This window comes from Somniosus microcephalus, chromosome 19 (genome assembly GCF_052327205.1).
Source record: "Somniosus microcephalus isolate GS21.2 chromosome 19, FLI_Smic_1.0, whole genome shotgun sequence".
NCBI classification, from domain to species: Eukaryota; Metazoa; Chordata; class Chondrichthyes; order Squaliformes; family Somniosidae; genus Somniosus; species Somniosus microcephalus.
This window is the reverse complement of record NC_141005.1, coordinates 34,040,218-34,063,763: the sequence shown is the minus strand read 5'-3', so window position 1 is coordinate 34,063,763 and position 23,546 is coordinate 34,040,218. Positions and strand designations below refer to the sequence as shown.

At 45.8% G+C, this 23,546-nt stretch overlaps 1 protein-coding gene and 1 long non-coding RNA gene across 16 annotated transcripts in view; one reads left to right on the top strand and one right to left on the bottom strand.

The window, feature by feature from the left end:
* Positions 1-23,546, top strand: part of emid1 (EMI domain containing 1) — a 418,946-nt gene that overhangs the window by 325,580 nt on the left and 69,820 nt on the right. For 11 of the 14 annotated variants that reach the window (XM_085961512.1, XM_085961514.1, XM_085961504.1 and 8 more), the window contains 2 exons: positions 2,466-2,510; positions 6,657-6,728. In XM_085961512.1, coding sequence (XP_085817638.1) covers positions 2,466-2,510; positions 6,657-6,728 — 117 coding nt within the window. The remainder of the gene's footprint in view (positions 1-2,465; positions 2,511-6,656; positions 6,729-23,546) is intronic. The other 3 variants (XM_085961516.1, XM_085961511.1, XM_085961510.1) reach the window with 1 other exon arrangement.
* Positions 1-23,546, bottom strand: part of LOC147104302 (uncharacterized) — a 174,263-nt gene that overhangs the window by 135,202 nt on the left and 15,515 nt on the right. The gene's annotated exons all lie outside the window — the stretch shown is intronic.

The following is a 23,546-nucleotide window of genomic DNA, read 5'->3' as shown; positions in this document are numbered from 1 at the left end:
CTGAAAGCTGTAGAATCATCAGCAAACCACCCTCCTCCTGACCTTGTGATGGAGCAACTGAAGATGGTAGGGCTGAGGACTCATCCTTAAAGAACTCCTGCAGTGATGCCCTGGGGCTGTGATGATTGCTTTCCGACAATCACATCCTTCTTCCTGTGTGTCAGGTATGCTCCCAGCCACTGGAGTGTTTTCTCATTGGCCTTAATCTTGCTAGAACTCCTTGGTGCTGTACTCGGTCACATGTTGCCTTGATTACAAATACAGCCACTCACCTCTCTGTTGTGGTGTCAGTTTTTCTGTGATAGTCGCTACTTCCAGATTGCTGGGTTTGTAAACAAATTGAGTAATTTTGATTGGGTGGTTTAGTGCGGATTCCTTATTCCTAATTGGTAATGGTATCCTTTGATACCTGTCTGGATATTTGAGCAAATCAGTATGGTTAATTGAAAAGAAGGTGGTTATTTAAGCCAATAACTAAGGTGTAACATACAGCATTAAGGTGTATTGTACACATTAAAGATGTGCTGCACACTAGACTTTAATTATATAGAGCTATTTTTGTATACGATAATTTATGTGGATTCTTCTAAAATACATGCCCTTGGAAACTATATTAAGATGTATTAAAACAGTTAATACCTTTAAAAGGAGTGGAAGTTCTACAAGGCAGAGGATGATGGGACAGGATTATTTACTTTTGTGTCATTCAACTACCTTCTGCGAGGTACTGCATTTTGTTTAAAATGGCAAAGAACTGCAATTTTCGATGATTGATTACTACATTAACTTTTGGGGATGTATGCAGTCATAGTAGAGTGATGTTTTCAACCTATCCCCATCGTTCTGTACAACAGCGATAATATCGTCCCATATGGTTACATTATGTATGTTAGCCTCGTGGCAGCACTTGTGGGAGGATTACATCATGCCCATCCGAGACATCTAATTGAAGGGGTGAAAATGTTAAAATGCTGCATGCCGAATATGATTTAACATCTCCATTAACTGGTCGATGTTCAGGCAAAAGTCAACTCATACTGCCGTGCAGACATTTCAACATGGTGCCATTCCTGTAGCTGGGAGTAACGCTGTTTTATTTCAGTACAAAGCAGTTTTCCCTTTTCAGGCCCTCCTCATAATTGTATTTTGTTTAAATACTCCTTATCCCGGTAGGAGATATTATTTTAATTGCTGTTAACATGCTCATGGAGAGCTGGCATTTCTGTCCTGGGACTTCATTTCAGCTGATGGCCTAAATGCGCTAAGAATGCAAAGCCGCTCTAGTGTTTGAATATGGGTCAGTATCCGCTCTATCCCTGCATACCAATTCAGTATTCCCATCCAGAGTTGCCAATTATTTTGTAGTTCATTATCACCTAAGCAGAGAATTACAGTACTTGAACGATTTATTTGTATCCATCAGTGAGTCACTACCGAGCGTATCAGTTACAGATTAGTTCACAGTGCGCAAATACAAAGAATATTCGACAGCCTTTCAGTGTTCGGGCAGAAGCAGCATCTCCGCAGGGAATCAGCGGTCAGCAGCAGACCATGAACATTAAAATCAACAGATTTAAATTGTCTATACTCCGGCATCATCCCATCAGTCACTTTGACTCCCTGGTGCATGGGAAATTAGAACTGATTGATTTTAATGTGTTTATGAATCTGCCATTGATTGAGTGGGACTCTTCAGGGAGTCAGTCATTCTGCCCAATATTGCCACTCTCCAAGGCTCTCGGTGTTAGTTTTACTGGAACAACTCGTGCATCCAGCTTAATGAGAGGCTGCAGTACAAGAATTCGGTATCGGCCCTTTAGGAGATAAGTAACCATTGAGTACAGCTGATCATATAGAAACTCCAGGGTTATAATGCTTTGGGAAGTTCTTGAGAACCAAATACTTTGATTTCATATTAATCAATAAACTGGGTTTGAGGGATGGTTGAAACGACAAAATAAGAGGTGAGCATGAGTAAACTGAACATGGGACGCAAAGCACATGCAGTTTGGTTGTATGTGAGAGTATGTAAATGTGTGCGTGCGAGAAAGAGAGATTGAGAGAGAAACTTTGAGCAGTCTTGCTCTCCCAATGTTTCATTCAAGTCCATGTCTGTACTCTTGACTTCATATAAGTCTATGCCTGACCTGGGAGTTCTTGGTGATGTCACTGTTTACACAGGGGAGGGTGAGGTGAATGTTAATTCTTAAACATTACATAGGAAAAAATTCACCAATAAATGTGACTTTGACCCCTTTTGGTCTATTTTTATAGCAACCCTTCACATTTATTGAGCTTTCCTCATAAGAGAGAGATTTATCAGTTGAATCCAGAACAAATGATTTGCTTGTGCTGAAAGGGTCAGCAATGCTTTGACCTTGATTTGCATTCAAAAGTTTATATTAAGTTCACTATTTTTGTCGAAGTGATTTTCTATATTAAAACTGAATTCAAATGTTGCACAGGTCCTCCTGGTGAAAGAGGAAACGATGGATCTCCTGGCCAGGATGGTATGTAAACACATACATGGAAAAAAAGCAAATATCAGAATTCCCTGTCTGTGGATATATTTAAGAAAAATAAATAGTAATAGTATGCTAATCTAGTTTTACTTTTTAATTCATTTTGTGTTTTCTGTCCAAATTTCCATAAATGCCTCCAGCTGTGAGAGAAGCACGTTGTCCACAGGCCCCTCTGTCCTGTACCTAGATTTCTCTCTCTAGCTTCTTTAGGGAGAGAAATTGGCTCAAGTTTTTCTCCATGTTTGCAAAACTTCAGAAAATGTTTAAGAGCTTCCTTGGAGAAGAGGCTGTGGGCTCTGCAAGGACTTTTATATTGCTGCAAGTGCCTCATGTAGAGAAATGGGTTTAGTGTCACGTTTTTAATCAGGGATTTGCAATGAATGTCATGGTTTTTTTCCGGCATGTTGCATAGTGTTTTATAGCATGAGTTACATCTATTTTCTCACTGCGCACCTTTAAGAATTGCTTTCACCTTAAAGACACGGTCTTGCATGATATAATTTAGAGATATCTCGAAGAGTTAGCTCCCATAGTGGCTTAATGAGTAACTTTGGCACCCAGTTTGGTACTGAGCCGTATGCACCTAGGAAGTCTTGAGTTGAATCGCTTGTCTGCTGAGTTAGCTGATTTTAGCCATGGTGTGGCATTGAGGTGCTACTATTGCCTCTGAACTAGGGAAGAGAAAAATTAGCTCCGGTTCCTGCTTCCCACTCACTGTCCAGTGAGCCCTGCTGGAAAGTGTTTGTGTGACGTCCTACTTAAGGACAGGATCGAGTTTGCCTTGGGTACCTCACACAGTCAGAGTCTAGGTTCACGCATAAAGAATGCTACCTTTGGTGAAGTAGCGGAGAGGGAGAAAAGGGCTGAGAGAAAAAAAATAATAGTTACAAGATGGTAATTGACAGAACAGTACGGGACTCGTAATTCAAAGGTTGACTGAATGTATGTAAAGTAAAATACACGGCATAATTAAATTCGTACATTACAATTTAAATTACATTCATTATATTCTGAGGCTGCCCGTGCAGCATCTACCAAAATTAGCAGCCCTCCAACCACAGTGCTAGGACGAGGGAAGTCGACTACCTCAGAAAAATATTGAATTTCTGTATAAAATAGAATACTAAAATTCTGTGCTGCATTACCTACAAAGTTTCAATAATGATTCTTCTCTCCAAATTTTTATAAAACAGGGTCCCGTTAAGTCTCTTATGTAAATCCTTAAGTGGTTTGTCAGTACAGTACCTGTATGTTGACAAAGTTCGGGGAGAGCAGTACTCTTCAGAGCATTCTTGGCCACAGTGCGTGCTGGTGAAATAGGTCAGCTGTCCAGGGTCCGCCACGTAGCTCAAGAGTCGTCTTGGACATGAAATTTGAATCGCTTATTTTAATGCCATGATGTGGCGAAGAACTCACTGCAGAGTGCTATTCCCCAGGTACTTGGTCAATATGCAGATACTATACGGACCAAACATTTTGGTTAGATTTCAATGACACTTCAAAGACCAAAGATGTTACATAATGCCACTGGTCATTCACAGTGAAGTAACTTTACCACAATGTCCTGAGTCAGCCTCAACTCCCACAGAAATCTTTGTGGATAATGGGGGTTCCAACAATCGAAGCTATACTCTACATGATGTAGGTACTTCAATATGTAATGAATAATTTCTATCTATCTATCTATCTATATTATATATATATATATATATATATATATATATATATATATTATTAATATGTATATTATTTATATAATTTATTTCAGCATGTGATAATGCATAATTCGTTGTATAGCATGGTAGGGAGTCTTGCCTATCGGAATTTCGCCTTCCTCCTTTGAGAATTTGGCATATGCAGCCCAAGGCAAGATTCCATAGATATTTATCACCTGCTTTCTTCAAAATTAATTGCAATCCCTGACATATGATGGTTTTGGTTCATTTCCTTGCAGTTGAGTGCTGTTTCAGATTGTGTTTGTTCACTGCTGAATTCATACATTTTCAGCAAGCACCTTGAACAATTGTAAGAATTATGGACCCTTCAAACCTGTGGCACCAGTGAAAACTCAAGATTGCAAACTCGTTAGAAGTTTTGATCTGGCTGGTCTTTTATTTTATTATTTACTCCCCATAATCCGCTTCTCCTAAAGGTGGTGATTTAGGCTAAACTACAGTTCAGCAGTGGCCAAGTACAGATTCATTTACATTGCTTTAGTGAGATCTACAAGATGCATTGCAGCAACTTGCCAAGGCTTCTTCGGCAGCACCTGCCAAACCCGCGACCTCTTCCACCTAGAAGGACAAGGGCAGCAGGTGCATGGGAACACCAGCACCTCCAAGTTCCCCTCCAAGTCACACACCATCCTGACTTGGAAATATATCGCCGATCCTTCATCGTCGCTGGGTCAAAATCCTGGAACTCCCTCCCTAACAGCACTGTGGGAGTACCTTCACCACACGGACTGCAGCGGTTCAAGAAGGTGGCTCGCCACCACCTTCTTGAGGGCAACTAGGGATGGGCAATAAATGCTGGCCTTGCCAGCGACACACACATCCCATGAATGAATCAAAAAACAACTTTTGGATTTCTGTAGCGAAGAGCCAGCATATGCATGATAGGCTGAATGGCCGCCTTCTGTGCTGTAACAGTCATTGATTCTGCAGTATTACTTATGGCGCCTTGCCCAAGTTGCCATTCGCCAGTTGTAATTATTACAATCTCAGGTTTATTAGAAGCGTTTTCTTTAGGTGGTGTCACACTAGTTCCTGTAAACTGACCTTCAAGTGGAAACTGCGCCTCTTCAAAAATCTTCCCTCAGCAGAGGTGTGTGTAGCAAGGATTAAATCATACTACTTCCAGTAATCCGCTTACACAGTTAAACACAGTTTTTTGCTGCATTACCAAACTCATTTCAGATTGACTGATATTAATCTCAGACCAGTTTACAGATTGCATTAACTAATTTGTTTATTTACAATTGAAGAAAGATATGAATTACAAATTCAACAATTATAGTACAAGGCACACATACAAAAATAAGGTTCGCAGTGGGTCAACTGCCTTTAGTAAGGAAGTTCTGGTGGGAAAGTAAAATCTCTGATACTTGTTGAACAATGTCCTAGAATGCCAAATTCTGCACGACTTCATCTTCTGCTATTAGATTCAGTACTGGCACATTGTTTTGTGACAAAAATGTTACTTTATGCATTTTAACCTGCATTCATAGAACAAAACAGAGTATACCAGAACACTGGCTTTTAACCTCTGAAATCTTTTTGAAGCAGAGATTTTCTGACATGCTTAGTAATATCACATACAGTGGCCTATAGACAAAAACATTCATAATTAGATTATACCACCTTGGAGCTCAAGAAAATTCACACAATCCAATCAGAACATTACACAAATTTGTCTATTGTGATGTCATAAATAAGGCATCAATGAGAGCCACTTTCATGTTTTGATCAATAGACAATTGTCTGCTCTTTAAGCATGAATGAAAACAATTCAAAATATGTGACAAGTGAGCCTAGAAAGTGAGATCGCAGACCTGATTCTTTCCTTTTCTGATGTTCAAGCACATGAATATCCAGCAGGGCTCAATGGGCAGTGATTAGAAGTAGGAACAGCAGCTGCTTTCCTCCTCTTTTCCCCCTCTCCTCCCCCCCTCCGCCACCTCCTCACCCCTTACCTTGGAAATGCTTTGGTCAATGAACCACTGGCCTTGGTTGAGATCAGCATGGACCAGGGATCAAACCACCTTTGTCTATATGGTTCAGTAGCAAACTACATGGTGCATTTACCCACGTAACTGTAAGGGAAGATACAATACTAGGCATTTATACTGGTGAACTGATGGCGACAGGATGGCTAGGGACAAAGTTCACCCATTTACCCAGTTAAATTGTATTTATAGATGAGCATGGTGGAGTCTTTCTTTCACATCTACTCAATCAGGTTGTAATGGAAGTTTCCTAACTGATGTACAATATGACTTCAATTGTTAAAATATACAATAAAGTAGAACATTTTTGAAGTATTGTCTCTTTTTAATTCTCATAAATATTTGCATCCTTCTGTTGTATGTGGTTTTTCTATTAATGTCTTCTTTACTCTTATTAATTATTCCAGGTGCAAGGGGTGAACCAGGCATTCGTGGTCCATCTGGAATCCCAGGAACAAGAGGGCCTGTGGGGCCACCAGGTTAGTGTTTTCTGCCCTACATTTAAAGCTAAACTGCAAATTTCAGAGTTTCAGGTGCCAGTTTTGATACATTATTAACTAAGTCAATGTAGGAAGTTAATAATAAACTCTAGGTAAATGCAGATGTAAAAAAAATACCTCAACAACAACAACTTACATTTATATAGTGCATTTAACGTAGCAAAATGTCCCAAGGCACTTAACAAGAGCGATATCAATCAAAACTTTTTTGACACCGAGCCACAGAAGATGATATCAGGACAGGTGACCAAAAAGCTTGGTCGAAGAGGTAGGTTTTAAGGAGCATCTTAAAGGAGGCTGAGAGGTTTAGTGAGGGAATTCCTGAGCTCAGGGCCCAGGCAGCTGAAGGCACGGCCGCCAATGGTGGAGCGATTAAAATTGGGGATGTGCAAGAGGCCAGAATTGGAGGAGCGCAGAGCTCTCGAAGGCTTGTAGGGCTGGAGGAGGTTACAGAGATGGGGAGGGGTGAGGTCATGGAGGGATTTGAAAACAAGGATCAGTATTTTAAAATTGAGACATTGTCGGATCGGGAGCCTATGTAGGTCAGCAAGCACGGGTGATGGGTGAACGGGACTTGGAGCAAGTTAAGATACTCTGGCAGCAGAGTTTTGGCTGAGCTTTGTGTAGGGTGGAAGGTGGGAGGCCAGCCAGGAGTGCGTTGGAATAGTCGAGTCTAGAGGTAACAAAGGCCTGGATGAGGGTTTCAGCAGCGGATGGGCTGAGGCAGGGCCAGAGTCAGGCGATGTTACGGAGCTGGAAGTAGGCACTCTTGGTGATGGAGCGGTCAGTGAAACAGAGAAAGTTGTGGAAAGACCAAGTGAAATGATAAATCTGTTTTGTATTTTTTCATGCTCAGCTGAGGAGTAGTGGAAACCCTGGCCTGTACTCTGCTGACAGATCGCTCAGAACTAAGCACTGTGAACTGGACAACTCAGTGCTACAGCTTTTTAAACCATTAGATTTGCAGTATGTGTTCCCAGCTGACAGAGTAACCGCAGTAAAAAATAACATTCCTGACTGGAAGTTGAGATGAAACTATCACACTAAAAACATCGGGAGAGATGTATAACGGGCAGCTGATCCGATATCGTCCACTTTACACTGTCGCCCAAAGTCAAAATTACCCCAATTAAATACAAAACCACTCTCCCTATCACACACACCCCGTGCACTCTTTTTCAAGCAACTATCTAATTCGTTCTACTTACTTTGTTACCTCTGATTAATGTTTTTTTTAACTCAATTAATTTGTGGTTTTGTTTGCTGCTGTTTTCCTAATTTCTTCATTTCAGTTTTTCTGCTTTCCTTTTTAATGTATTGTTTGTTTCATATTGTATTTTCTTACATTTACAGTTCAAGCTCTCGGCTTGTTCGGTCTTTACTTCTTTACCTGATCTGTGTTTTTTGCATTTCTCTAAACTACTCTTCCACTTTTTCCCTTTCTCTTATTTTCGTTGCCATTTTTCTTTCTGTAAGTCCACCGTTTTTTCTTCATCTATTTCAGAGATGTTGGTGATTTACCGAGCTTTATGTGGAAAGACTGTATGCGGTAGGGATTACTGTAATCTAACCCTTGCTGCGCCAAAATGGCAGTAATAGACAATTGGAGAAAAAGGTTAAAATTTAGAGCTATGGAGAATATATACAAGGCAGCAAGGATGCCCGAGAGCCAGTGCAAAGGCATGAATAAGAGTTGTAAAGGGGACACTTCAGTGCACCAGACACACACACAACAGAAAACTGGGATCAGAGCCATTGGCCTAGAAATTGGATGGCTCCGTGCCTGTTTTTCGGGCGCTAAACAGGCACCATCACCTCCAATATGGTGGGCAGGAAGTGCACGCTCATTACGAGCTGGAGGGACGCCACCTGCCATATTGGTGTAGGCAAAAAATAGGTGTCCAGGGCCCACCCCTGAAACAGGCATTAGGCCTTTCGCATATTCAAATAAGGAGCCTAATACCTATTTGAGGCTGCCGCTGCAATATTGGGTTTCCCTGAACACAGCTGGCACAAGGCATCACAATTGTGTGATGGACCAAAGATTCTTTTCCTGCCCACCATTGTTTGTGTGTACCTGCTCTACATGCTTAAAGGGACAGCTGCAGGCCGCAACCAACAAAAGTAACTGTTTAAAATATCGGAGCAGGAGAGCTCCTCTCGGCTCCAATATTCAAACAACGTGGGTAACTACCGGCCACTGCACTCGCCTCCCCCTCCCCAAAACTCGAGCTTGACCACCGTCCCCGATCACCGCCGCTACCCTCCCCCAGTGCCTCCGATCACTACCCACTCTTCCCGATTGTGGCCACCGCTATCCCGGTCCCCTTTAAGGACTTACCTAAGGGCAATGCAGCAGCCCGATCTTCAAGTCGTCTTGTCCTCCTCCTTCTTGGGCAGTCCCTTGGAACCGAGGATGACTTGCTTCCACATTAAAAATGAGTTCTCAGGTGACTGATGAGTCCAATGCGGGACCTACAGTCTCTGTCACAGGTGGGGCAGACGGTGGTTGAAGGGGTGGGTGGGTAGGGCGCTTAGGTTGACGTGCTTGGCTTCCGCTTGCTCCCGGCAAAGCGACTCGAGGTGTTCGGCGCCTTCCTGGATGCTTCTCCTCCACTTTGTGCGGTCTTGGGCCAGAGATTCCCAGGTGTCGGTGGGGATGTTGCACCTTTTCAAGGAAGCTTCGAGGGTGTCCTTGAAGCGTTTCCTCTGCCCACCTGGGGCTCTCTTGCCGTGTCGGAGCTCCGAGTAGAGTGCTTGTTTTGGGAGTCTCGTAGTTTCTCCTGTGAGCTACTTGGGTCTCCCTTTTAAGAGTCGGCAGCTCAGTGACTCGATGATGATGGGCCCAAGGCCCAATGTTACATGCGCCTTGGGCCTATCCATTCAGGGACACTTTAAACTGCACCAGCACAGTTCTGCTCCTGCTCAGGAAATCCTGACCCCTGTGTCTTCTGGACTTGATGCAAATCACGCTGGGGTGTAAATCACCAACTGCATTTCCTACATTACAACAGTGACTACACTTTTAAAATATTTCATTAGCTGTAAAACACTTTGGTCATGTTTGGCGGCGTATAAATGCAAGTTCTTTCTTCTTTCTTTACATGAGGGGACAAGAAAACCTTCAGTAATTCTCCTCTGCTCCCACAGCATAAAATGCAGCAGGCAGAATGTGCCAGGAAAACAATATTAGGCCACAAAAGGAGAGATTAGGAAATATTTCATTACACAGATCATGGTTAGAATGTGGCTACAAACCATTGTTGAAGCAGAATCCATAAATTCTTTTAAAAGGGAATTTGATAGTTGCTTGAAAACAACAAAAACGACTTGTGTTTATGTAGCACCTTTAACGTTAAAAACACCCCCCCAGGTGTTTCACAGGAGTGTAATCAGAAAAAATTAACACCGAACAAAAGAAGGAGACATTTGAACAGTAGACCAAAAACTTGGTCAAAGAGATAGGTTTTAAGGAGCATCTTAAAGGTGGAGAGGCGGAGAGGTTTAGGGAGGGAATTCCAGAGCTTAGGGTCTGGACAGCTGAAAGCACAGCCGCCAATGGTGGGATGACGCAAGTCAGAAAAGAGAAATATTCAAGGATATCGAGAATGAGCAGGAATGTGGGATTAGACTGGGTTGCTCATGTGGAATATAAACACTAGTATTGACTTGATGGGATAAATGGCCAGTTTCTGTGCTGTCACAGTCTAAGGCCTAGAAATTGGGGTGAGGCGCCAAACTGGCGGCAAGTTCGCCTGGGCGCAGATTTTTGCGCAGCGTTCGGAGCAGTAACGATCGTCAGATATTCAGCCTCAGTGCCCCTAGAGGGAGACGGGGCGCGGCTCGAGGCGCTCCGTGTCCCTCTTAGGGTGCTGAAAGTGAATTTCGCAGCTGCGGCACGGCACGCTGCGGTACTGCAGGCCTTCCTCCCATTGTTAAGGGGGAGGGGCCTGCAGCAGCGCGAACCCCGATCGCGAGTGCCGGCAAAAGAGCCCGGCACCATGGAGAAGTGCCGGGCTCTCGGGAAACAGCCGGCAACGCCGTGGGGGGGGGGATCTGGAGGCTGGGGACGGAGGTGCTGGCAGGCGGCCGCCGGAAAAAACGGCCGCCCCGCACCTCCACCTTAACTTGCGCCTCTGCCGACGCAGTAAGGCCCCGTGAACCGGGCGTGGGTAGCGAACGGCGCAACAACGGCGTTCGCTACCAAATATCGCGATCGGGGCGCGAATGGGGCGCTGCGCACACCGATGACTTCATCGGTGGCGGCGCAGCGCAACAGGCTAACGCCACCATTAGCGCCCCTGCTGAATATCGCGGGAGGCGCAGCCAGTGGCGCTACAGCCACTGGCTGCCTCTTTAGGCGCTAACAGGTGGCGCTACTCACCCAATTTCTCCCCCTAAGATTTTATGTTGTTCTTAATCCTGGTTCTTATGTTGCGGAAATGAAAGGCCACCTGGGCACATAATTATTTTTTTCTTAAATTGCAAACTTGAACCCTGTCCAGCATTGCACTGATACTCCTGCTGGTCCCTCCAGCCAGGAGGTTAGGGAGTTCTGAGTCACATACTGCGTCCTGATACCATCCACGCTGTTCCTGGACACTTGTCAGTTTGGCTTCTTTGCGGTCACATGCTGTTGTATCCAGCAGCCCATCTTACCACTGGCTCCGTGCGGCCAAATGAGTGTGAGTAGCAGGCAACACTGGAACTTAAATTCATGACCTTTTGCATAAGGGTGAAGCAGTTCGATCTATTGACGGTGATGTTTTGAAATTTAATACAGCCAGACTGGGTTGCTTAAGTTGATGGAATAGCTGGAATATGGTCCTGTGTTTTTTCACAGCGATGGGATGTGTAAAACATGAAGTCTAACTGAAAGTGGCGATGTAAAATCATTTGAAGATAATATTTAATGCAAAACTTCATAGTCAATTAAAGCTGTCTTTATGAAGCATTTTAAAATATTTTTCGAGAAAACCACAACATCACAAACTGGGGCTCCTTAGTAACTCTGACAGAATAATGAATGTGCTTTCAGGGAAGTAAGCATTTCTGGATATGTAAATTTTACTCCGCTCCCCAACTAGTATTTTATTCAATGTGAGCCAGTTTATCTACATTTCCATCTTAACAGAACTGAATCCCATCCAATTCTGCTACTTGCAGATGAGAGTTCTGCTTTGACATTTTTAGGACCCCACAGTCATTTAAATTAAATATTTCAGATGACAGAAACCAAACTTCAGTCATAATTGTACAGAATGTGCTTTTAATTTAACAAAAAATGTGTATAAATACCAATCCTTTAAAAATGACGTTAATGTACATAGCCATTTCCGTCTGTTGCCAATTTGCTATAGGATTGATTTATGCTTGTTGGTCATTGGCAACCAAGCTTGCTACTACAGACATACACTGTCTCCTAACTGAAGTGAGTGTCAAAAACGTGCTGTGATTGAAGTTATTACAGTTGGGGACCTGATGTTGTTGTAGGGTTTTACAAAACAATGCATCATGTATTTATCTGGTGTACCTGGTTAGTTATAGTTAGGTGCAGGTCCGAGTTGAGGCTGTAACAACAATTAAAATTAATATTTCCCTTTGCTTCCATAAATGATAAATTCAGTTCGACATATTAATCTCTGCTGACCTTCTGCCAAAATTCTTGGAAGAGCCAGTGTGGTATTTCCAAACCATTGTGTTTTTTTTAATGTGCATCGATTCCCAGATAATATCGTGTAATTATGGAAGCCCTTACTAATCAGAATATATATGCACACAGCAACATTACATATCCAGTCATTGAGCAGTTTAAAATGAGTGGACATAGATACAAGATTCAATGCAAGAGATTTAGGACAGCGAGCAAGAGAAACTTTTTCCACACCGAGGGTTGTGTGGCTGTGTAATGCACCCGGAGTTACGGACTGGTTGGACCGAGCAGGCTATATCTGTGTGGTCATTTCTATGTAGGTATGTGTGTCACATCTGTACGGATTATCTCAATAGTTTTCTGAGCCACCTAACATGTAGCATTGTGGAGCATGTATTTGAAATTGACTCCCTGATTGGGATTCAGTTAAAATGAATTGTACCATCGAGAATGAACTTGGCCTAGAAATTCAGTAGGGCGCGCCAGCCGTTAGCGCCTTAGGAGGAGTAGATCTCGAGCGCTAGGCGCTTATCGCCCGGGCGCAGCGCGATCTGCGCCTCTTCCCAACTTCAGGACACATTTAGCGCCGGCGCAAAGTCTTAGCGCGCGCCCTGCTGCACGCGCAGATCATGACGTCATTTAATAGTGCAACGCCCTTTGAGCGCCCCAAACCGGAACTTCACTCGCGCCGGCCCATTGTGCGCCGGGCGGCCCTAATGACTGTGAAGTGGAACGGTACACAGCCGAGCCGGGCCGCGGGGAGCGCTAATTAAAGGGCACTTACCCTGCACTATAAAGGCCAGCCATTTTGCAGCATTCACTCTTGTGCCACGGTTTTTTGGACAGAGACCAAGGAGGAGAGCTTACTGGTTTGGACCAACACTAGGACAGGTATTTTTGGCTCAGGCCAGAGCTTAGCAATTATCTTTGCCTTCATTGAGAGCTCAGTGTTTGCCAGCATATAATGGGGGCTGCATTGGGTGCCAACGCTGACTTTCAGCCTTATGCCAGAAGGGCTTACAGACGCCGTGAGAGAGTGGCAGCCCTGGCTAGACGCAGAGGGGGCAACAGGCGTCGCCAACTGAGGCCTTACCCACCCAGGGTATACCGCCAGCAGTCCTCCTATCTGACCATGTCTGCCACGATGTGTGTTAGGAGGCTGCGATTCAGAAGGGAGGTCGTTGCAGACATCTGCCAGCTGCTTCACAGAGATCTGCAGCCACGGCTGATGCGCAGGACGTCTCTGTCGGTGGCAGTGAAGGTGACGGTGGCTCTCAACTTCTATGCCACCGGCTCCTTCCAATCCGCTACTGGGGACATCGCTAACATCTCCCAGTTCACCGTGCATTGCTGCATCCGCCAGGTGACAGAAGCCCTTTTCACAAGGAGACATCAATTCATCTCCTTCCCCATGACCCTGGACAAGCAGCAGCAGCGTGCAGTGGGATTTGCAAGAATAGCGGGCTTCCCCATGGTGCAGGGCGCCATTGACTGCACGCATGTGGCTTTGCGGGCACCTCTTGAGCATGCCGAGGATTACCGCAACCGGAAGGGCTACCATTCCCTCAATGTACAGCTGGTGTGTGACCACAGGCAGCGCATCTTAGCTGTCAATGCCCGCTTTCCAGGCAGCAGCCACGATGCCTTTATCCTGTGACAGACAACTGTGGCTGACATGTTCCAGGCACAGCCTCCCCCAAGAGGATGGCTTATCGGGGACAAAGGCTATCCTTTGTGTACCTGGCTCATGACCCCGCTCCGCGCGCCCACGACCCCTGCTGAAGAGGCATACAACGAGAGCCATCAAGCGACTAGGAACATCATAGAACAAACAATCGGCGTCCTCAAGCAACGGTTCCGCTGTCTCGATCGCTCCGGGGGAGCCCGCCAGTATTCGCAGGATCGAGTCTCCCAATTCGTCGTCGTTTGCTGCATGCTGCACAACCTGGCTATCCGCAGGACTCGGGCACTGCCACCTCACGTTGGACCACCACCTCAGGAGGAGGAGCATGAGGAGGAGGAGGACGAGGAGTACCAGCCCAGGAGGGAGGCACAAGGTCCAAGGGCTGCCCGTCGGCGGCTTATTGAACGTCACTTCTAGGCCCCCTGTCAGGGAATGGCATGTGCCAATGATAGAACATGATTGCAGCCGCTCCGCAAGCCCTCAGCCGGTTAAGGCAACAAACACTTCAAAGATCAAACATGGACAATATTAATAAATAAAATGCTTTATTGTTCAAACTCAGCTCCCTTCCCACATGAAAACCAAAAACAGACGAAACCCCCAAAAAACACTCAAACAAATTACTCGCTCCCACAACCTGGAGAGGATTAACAAAATAGTGCAACTAAAATGGCCGTCATTCTCGGCCTTCGTAAAAAACAAACATCACATCATCGGCCTTCAAAAAACAAACATGCAAATCTCGGCCTCAAAAAACAAACACAACTGGCCACACATTCGACTATTTGGCCCGCTAGGGCGATGCCTTGGCCATCTTTGTGTGGCCCCTGCCCGCCCTGCTGCTCCTCCTCAAAGTAAGGCCATTGGCTGCTGCAAGGCTGGGGGCAGGCGCCTGAGGGGCACATGTCGTGACGGCAGATGCCCTTGGGGGTCGGCCTAGTCGAGGTCTGGCCGTCGAGCGGTCGGCTGTTGAATGCTGCAGCTGTGGCTGCCCAGCATCAGTCGCTGCAGTAGCTCCTGCCAGCTCCACTGGGGGAGTGGCAGTGGCGGCTGGAGGAATGCGGGCAAGCTGGCGGATGGCAGGCGCTCGCTGGTCGCCTGAGACACTGGCACTCGCCCGGGCCAGCACTGCAGCATGCGCACCAATCTGCTGAGGGACAGACCGCTGTGCTGCTGCAGCGCGCCGGGTGCCCTGGCGATGCCTAGCTGACACAGCGAGTGTGGCAGCAGTGAGTGCCCGTGTTGACCTGTTCACTGACCGCATCAGAGCAGCCATTGACTGGATGGCACCACTGATCACCTGGCCAGTCGCTGCCAGAGCTGCCCCGAATTCCGCCCGACTCGCTGCCTGATCTGCCCCGAATTCCGCCCGACTCGCTGCCTGATCTGCCCGGAATTCCGCCCGACTGATGGCCTCTGAGGGCCCGAACTCGGTCACACTCCGAGAGAGGGACTCGATGGCCTCAGGCGACCGTGCCACTGCCGCCATGAGCTCCGTGTGCCGGCGCTCCGAGTCCGCGGACAAGTCCTCGAGGCATTCCATCTCCTCGGCGAAGACCATCTCCGGACTGGGGGCCGGACTCTCCCTCTGGGGAGAAGGCCGCCGAGCTGGCTGACCCTTCCTGCGTTGCTGTTCGCCGCTGGGCCCAGCAATTGGACTCCCCTCCGATGCATCCCCCCTCTGGGGAGAAGGCCGCCGAGCTTCCACCCCCCTCCCGCGTTTCTGCAGGCCGCAGGTCCCATGAGCTCCCCTCCCCTTCGAAACTTCCGTCACGCTCCCCTCCAGGGAAGACGTGTCCCCTACATTGGCCTGGGTGGCCGCGGCTGAGGGTTCCCCTGATGGGCCGCCTTCCTCTTGCTCCTCCTCCTGCTCCTCTTCTGAGGGGCTGTCACTGGCAAGTTCAGGGACCTCCTCCTCACCATCTGAAAGCAGGAAGGCACAAGAGTAGCTTTAGACTGAGGAGAGGGCGTCAGCAAGGGATGCATGAGTGGTGGCATTCAGCGCATTGGTCGGACAGTGGCAAACGATGTAGATCTGATGCGCAAGTGGGACGAGAGAGGTCCAAACGTGGATGTCCTTACCATTGGTGGCCAGAACAGGGTCGGCATCTCCACATGCAAGAGGGCCAATCACCCGGGCACCCATGATGCGCTCCACGCGATGTTGAAGCTCGGTGAGCGGCTGGATCTGGGGTCGGCCTCCCCCGGTCGCAGTCCGGCTCTTCCTATTATTGGCCAGCTTGGCCTGCAAGAGATCTTGTGTGCACTGCCTCCCATGGTGGAATAGCCTGGCCAGTGTGTTAAGTGCAGATTGTGCAATTGATGTTCATGCCTGTCCCATCGCTGCTGGATGAGGGCTGGCCATTAGGGCTTTCAGGTCCCTTTGCCCATAATGTGAGGTGCACATGCAAGGATGAGGAGGTCACTGGAAAGGGTACTCACCCTGACAATCCGCGTGAGGTCATTAAACTTTTTGCGGCATTGGACACCGCTCCTGGGGAGCTCGCTGTTGGCTGACAGCTTGCTGGCGACATGCCTCCAGGCTCTCCTGTAGACGCGGAACGGCGCCCTCTTGCCATTGTCCGGGTACAAAACATGGCGCCTCTTCTCCACAGCACCAACCAGCACACTCAGATCACGCTCTGAGAAGCGCTGCGCACGTTCACGGGCCTTCTCCATGGCTTCAGGTGCTATTTGGGTCCAGCAGCAGTGTTCAGGCCTAGCTGCAGGGCTCCACTATCCAGGGCGTGGCAGCAGACACAGTCGACCCTTCCCCCTTAAGAGCTGGCCGGCGCCAGGGTGTCTGCTGTCAATCACGAGATGGCCGCACCTGCGCTGCGCCCGGCCTCGGCGCTATCGATCAGCACCTCCGGCTTAGCGCCCAAACAGAGGCGTCCAACACCAGTTTTAGCGCTCGAGCGAACTCTTAGGGCGAAGCTAATGAATATCGGAGAAGTGGCCTCGATTTGGCGGCGGGCGCAAACTTTAGCGGCCGCCCCACTTTACCGCCCCAAAAGTGGCTACAATGAATTTCTAGGCCCTTGTGTGTTAAGTAAATATTAGTTCCAATTACTGTACATGCTTCTTGGCTCGTGGATAATGCATCATATTTTTGTGATATTGAGTAATACAGGCCAGGAAAGTCTTAGTCCCTCGTTTTATTCCTATTCAGATCACAGAATCACAGAAACCCCACAGTGCAGATAGAGGCCATTTCGGCCCATCGAGCCTGCACCGACACTTATCCCACCCGATCCCCGTAACCCCTACACCAACACATATCCCACCCTATCCCCGTAACCCCGCGTATTTAATCCCCCTAACACTAAGGGTCAATTTTTTATCATAGCCAATCAACCTAACCCGCACATCTTTGGACTGTGGGAGGAAACCGGAGCACCCGGAGGAAACCCACGCAAACACGGGGAGAATGTGCAAACTCCACACAGACAGTCGCCCGAGGCCGGATTCGAACCCGGGTCCCTGGCGCTGTGAGGCAACAGTGCTAACCACTATGCCACCGTGCTGCCCTGGTTGTGCTGAGTTGACGAGGCTCTGCTGGGGTAGCTATGTGCGTGCAGTAACTGGCTTCCCCGTGCTAGAGACGGATAAAACTTGCCATGGTTCTGCTCCTTATCTGGTCACCCCTGCTGAAAAATGGAGTTGCTGATGAGTTAAGCACGAGTCACCACCCTTAGCATTGGAGTGATAAGAGGATAAATCAGAGGGAAATTTAGGGTGGCTGGGGGAGTGAAGAAAGTTACTAATTATATAGAGAACAAATTGACTAAGAGAGAATATTGTGCCTATAAATTCATCCTTTCAACCATTAGCCACTGTTTTTCCCCACCCCACCCCAGTGGACACTTCACAAACTGGATATTTATACTTTACTATGAATTTTGGATTTCACCCCTTGAAAAATGTTGAAGGTCCATTCTGGAGTATTTAACAATCGTCTAGAATTCCACAAATTTCAATTACATGTTTATTTCTTTTGTTAAACCTACAGGATGTGAGCCAAAGCATTAAGATTGCAAGTATTTTGGTGACAAGAGTGCCTGTTAAAATGAAATGATTAAATCTGTGCACAGTGCATTAGTTTTATTTACTTTGGCATGGCGTTGCCAATTCCTGTCACAGGGAGATTGCTGTAAGTTTTAATCATATGCTACATTTGTTTCATTCATTGGATACTGTTTTCAAGATTCACAGTTATTCTCACTCCAGAAATCCTTGTATGTAGACAAACCTACCGCTTCTTTGAATAAAGATTTATCACCGATCTTTAAGTTGTCAATGCAACTGCCTGGATATGCACTTTTAAGCTGGTGCTGATATTTTAAGAAAGTTTCATGATTTCTTCTTCAACCATACATTCAGTTAAAATAGAGAAGGCATTGGATTAATTGTCCGATAATTGGGGCTCTGTACCCGGACTTGCTAATGGGTTGATTTTCTTTTGGGGTTCTCTATAGTTTTGAAGTATTCGTTAAATTATTGACACCGTCTTGGCAAGTGACTTCAGTGAAAATGTTTTTGGTCCTAGTTTTGATTTGCTTGGTATGGTCCCTGCTTCAAGCTGCAGGCAAATCATTAAACATAACCAATTCAGGCAAATTAATGTAGAACCTCCTGTATTTTAGAGTAGTTTGGGAAATCAGTTCAGTGTTAGCTATGATGTTTGAAAATAAACATAAAAGTGCAGATCCATCTGCTGCCATGTTTTATTAAGCACTTTTTAATGAGTTTGCTTATATACCCAAGTGACCCTGTGAATAAGTAACAAGTTCACAGATCCATTTATTTAAAAAAAACTGAGCAAAGAACCAATACAATGGAAAATGTTTAAAAGAAAGTGGGTAAAACCTATTAATATAGATTATTTATCTCATGCTGGAATATGAGAAATATGTGGTAATCTATATTAATAGATTTTGCATCATTAATGTATTTTTTCCTTCTCTGCTTTTCTATTCCTTCCTTTCTCTTAGGAGTAACTCCTCTTTTTGAATGAACAATAGCATGAAAAGTTGTCTGAATACCATTTTCTCTCTATCCCTCTTGAAGTGCTGATTCATGTTGGCATAAGGTTGCATGCCTTCACATGCCATGCTGAGGAGGGCACTCTTCATATGAGAGCCGAGACAGTGTGAATGTCTATAGAGTCGGTGACTGTGCAGCTATCACAGCTAAGCCTGATTCTGTCCTCACTCAGTACCCACTCTTTATTTCCCCCATACACGAAAGCAGACACTTTCAATAGGAATAGCTAGAAAATGAGTAAGCGTGCAACCCTGGCTTTCTGTTTTTACTGAGGAACAAGACTGGGCCATTTCCTTCTGATAAGTACACTTGCTATCTCAAGTTCTGCAAGGCCATTTACAAGGGATCTCATCCTCTTGTGAACTGAACTGAGATGGCTGCATTTGTACTGTTTAACACTTGTCTCTGAAACTCGACTCGTGAATTAACTATTTAACATTTTAGCCTTTTTTTTAGAAAATGCTTTCATAGCTAATATTATCAGTGTTCTAAAACAATGAAAGTGCTGTTCCAATAGTGAATTTACAATAAAGGTAGGATATCATGCCCTAAGGCTCACTGTTACCCCATATACTAAACACATATGGTTAACTTTCTGACCATAGGGAGAACGGGCTCACCGATGGAAGCTGCCATTTGTGGGTGGGAGCTTGGAAATTTGGAGCGAGCGTGAATTGTGATACATAATGTAAACAAACAGTTACACTGCTGATGGAATTCCCACATCGTTACCTCCGGTGTCCCCCCAAGGATCTATCCTTGGCCCCCTCCTATTTCTCATCTACATGTTGCCCCTTGGTGACATCATCCGAAAACACAGCGTCAGTCTCCACATGTACGCTGACGACACCCAGCTCTACCTCACTACCTCTTCTCGCGACCCCTCCACGGTCTCTAAATTGTCTGACTGCTTGTCCGACATCCAGTTCTGGATGAGCAGAAATTTTCTCCAATCCATTGTTTTTGGTCCCCACCACAAACTCCGTTCCCTAGCCACTGACTCCACCCCTCTCCCTAACATCTGTCTGAGGCTGAACCACACTGTTCGCAACCTTGGTGCCATATTTGACCCTGAAATTAGTTTCCGATCACATCCGCAGCATAACCAAGACCGCCTATTTCCACCTCCGTAACATCACCCGTCTTCGCCCTTGCCTCAGCTCATCCGCTGCTGAAACCCTCATCCATGCCTTTGTTACCTCTAGACTTGACTATTCCAACGCACTCCTGGCTGGCCTCCCACATTCTACCCTACGTAAACTTGAGGTGATCCAAAACTCGGCTGCCCGCGTCCTAACTCGCACCAAGTCCCGTTCACCCATCACCCCTGTGCTCGCTGACCTACATTGGCTCCCGGTTAAGCAACACCTCGATTTCAAGATTCTCATCCTTGTTTTCAAATCCCTCCATGGCCTTGCCCCTTCCCTATCTCAGTAATCTCCTTCAGCCCCACAACCCCCGAGATATCTGCGCTCCACTAATTCTGCCCTCTTGAGCATCCCTGATTATAATCGCTCAACCATTGGTGGCCGTGCCTTCTGTTGCCTCGGCTCTAAGCTCTGGGAATTCCCTGCCTAAACCTCTCCGCCTCGCTATCTCTCTTTCCTCCTTTAAGACGCTCTTTAAAACCTACCTCTTTGACCAAGCTTTTGGTCACCTGCCCTAATTTACCCTTATGTGGCTCGGTGTCAAATTTTTTGTCTTAAAATACTCCTGTGAAGCGCCTTGGGACGTTTTACTATGTTAAAGGCGCTATATAAATACAAGTTGTTGCTGTTGTTGAATTTGATAACTTTTGAAGCCGCTGTTATAGAAGCCATATACTCTGAGCCTTATTGGACTGGATCCAATGATCCAGCATTACTGTAATCCAACTCTCCATGATAATACTTAATCGGACTTCTTCCTAATGAACTGCAGAGAAGTAAAATCTTTTCTATGCTTGTGCTACATATTGTTTTCATTGTTAGCAGAGTTACTTTTAACCCGGGGAATTATGTTATTAGTATGAATATGTTTCTCTAGGACAGATGGTACATTTCAGATGTACTCAATAAAAGCAACATAAGACTCCCTTCCTTTGCTTAATTATTGTTGCTGTTTATTTTAAATCAGGCATTTGCTATTGAGGTATAGGCATTGACCCCCAAAGAGCTATGTAGAGCAAGAGTTTCAGATTATGTTGACAGTAGGGACTAGATCCGAAAGCTTTGGGCCAGATATTGTGACACCTCCAACAGCTGTAATAACACAAAATAAAAACAGTTTCCCAATAGTCTCGTCTCCCTCAGCAGCTGCCTGACTGTCAAAGAAAAGACTATCTACTGGTCCCTGCTGTTTTTCAGTGTGAAAGACTTTGAATGGTTTCCATTGCTTATTTAATATCGAGTTGCAGTTGTAAGTAGCTTCAAATAGATCATTTGTCCCGCTAAACTGAAAAATGATACCTATATAAATATTTTGTTTTAACAGGTGTAGCATGTGAAATTATGTCAGTCAGGGAAAATTAATGTTAATTTATTTTCTGTGTTTTTTTTCTTTTAGAAATTTGTGCCACTTTGACCCTTTACTATAGCGTTAAAAACTTCCTGCTGCTAAAAGTATATTTTGCTGCATGTGACATATAAGTAACAGTAGAATGGATTCAATTGGATAACAACTCCCAAATGTTGGAGAAATTGTTTCCCTACTTTATATTCATGATGCCCTTTTCACTAACATTAGTGAATGGAGAGGCCATACCTTATTGTTTTGAAAGTAAAGTACTATGTGCGTGTACATGTAAATGAAGGACATTGTGTGTTGCCTTTAAAATGATCCATCTTGCCTGCTGAACGTTCTCATCAAATCTGGAGAATGTTGGATCTGTGAACGTTTAGGAAATCCTCCTTCAGAAAGTTGCATGCCCACAGGTAGCGTGGAGCCTGCATCTCTGGTTTTATGCAGCATCTGAAGCATTTGTTAGTGAAATGAGAAGCAAAAAAAACATTTAAATACCTGAGGATTCATTCTGTCCAAAAGCCATGCACATACTGGCCCTGAAGTGCTCTGGGGATTCTCCCAATCTCCTGCTGCAACTTCAGTGGGGGAGCGGCAGAATCCCTAAAGAAGATGACTGGCCGTTTACACCATTTCTCTGGGAGTTGCACTAATCTCCCTCTGAAGTTACAATAGGAAATTGGGAGAACAACGGCAGAAATTCAGGGCCACTGTGTTTAGAACTCACATTCCTCTAGATGCACTTCAAATTTATTCTTCCTATTTTAGACCTTTCTCCCATTATTTCTGTACAGAGAAAGCATTTGCCTTTTATATGGCTCCCGGGACATCCCAAAGCACTTCACAAAAACAAATTATTGTTATGTAAGCAAGCGTGGCAAGGGCAGTGTCCTAGGCCCAAACATCTTCAGCTGCTCCATCAATGACCTTCCCTCCATCATAAGGTCAGAAATGGGGATGTTCGCTGATGATTGCGCAGTGTTCAGTGCCATTCACAACTCCTCAGATAATGAAGCAGTCCATGCCCGCATGCAACAAGACCTGGATGATGTGGACAGGTGCCAGGCAACGACTATCTCCAACAAGCGAGAGTCTAATCACCGCCCCTTGACATTCAATGGCATTACCATTGCCAAATCCTCCACCATCAACATCCTGGGGGTCACCATTGACCAGAAATTTAACTGGACCAGTCACACAAATACTGTGTCAACAAGAGCAGGTCAGAGGTTAGGTATTCTGCGGCGAGTGTCTCATCTCCTGACCTCCCCAAAGCTTTTCCACCATCTACAAGTCAGGAATGTAATGGAATATTCTCTATTTGCCTGGATGAGTGCAGCTCCAACAACACTCAAGAAGCTCAACACCATCCAGGACAAAGCAGCCTGCTTGGTTGGCACCTCATCCACCACCTTAAACATTCACTCCCTCCACCACCGGCGTACCATGGCTGCAGTGTGTACCATCTACAAGATGCACTGCAGCAACTCGCCAAGGCTTCTTCGGTAGCACCTCCCAAACCCGCGACCTCTTCCACCTAGAAGGACAAGGGCAGCAGGTGCATGGGAACACCACCACCTCCAAGTTCCCCTCCAAGTCACACACCATTCTGACTTAGAAATATATCGCCGATCCTTCATCGTCGCTGGGTCAAAATCCTGGAACTCCCTCCCTAACAGCACCACATGGACTGCAGCGGTTCAAGAAGGCGGCTCACCACCACCTACTCAAGGGCAATTAGGGATGGGCAATAAATGCTGGCTTTGCCAGTGATGCCCACATCCCATAAACATATTTAAAAAAATTAATTTCCACACACTGAAGTCCCGCAGACAGCAAATGAATGAATGAGCAGGTAATCTGTTTTGGTTGTTTTGGTTTTGTACAAGAGGTGTAAGTTCCTACAGGTATAGGA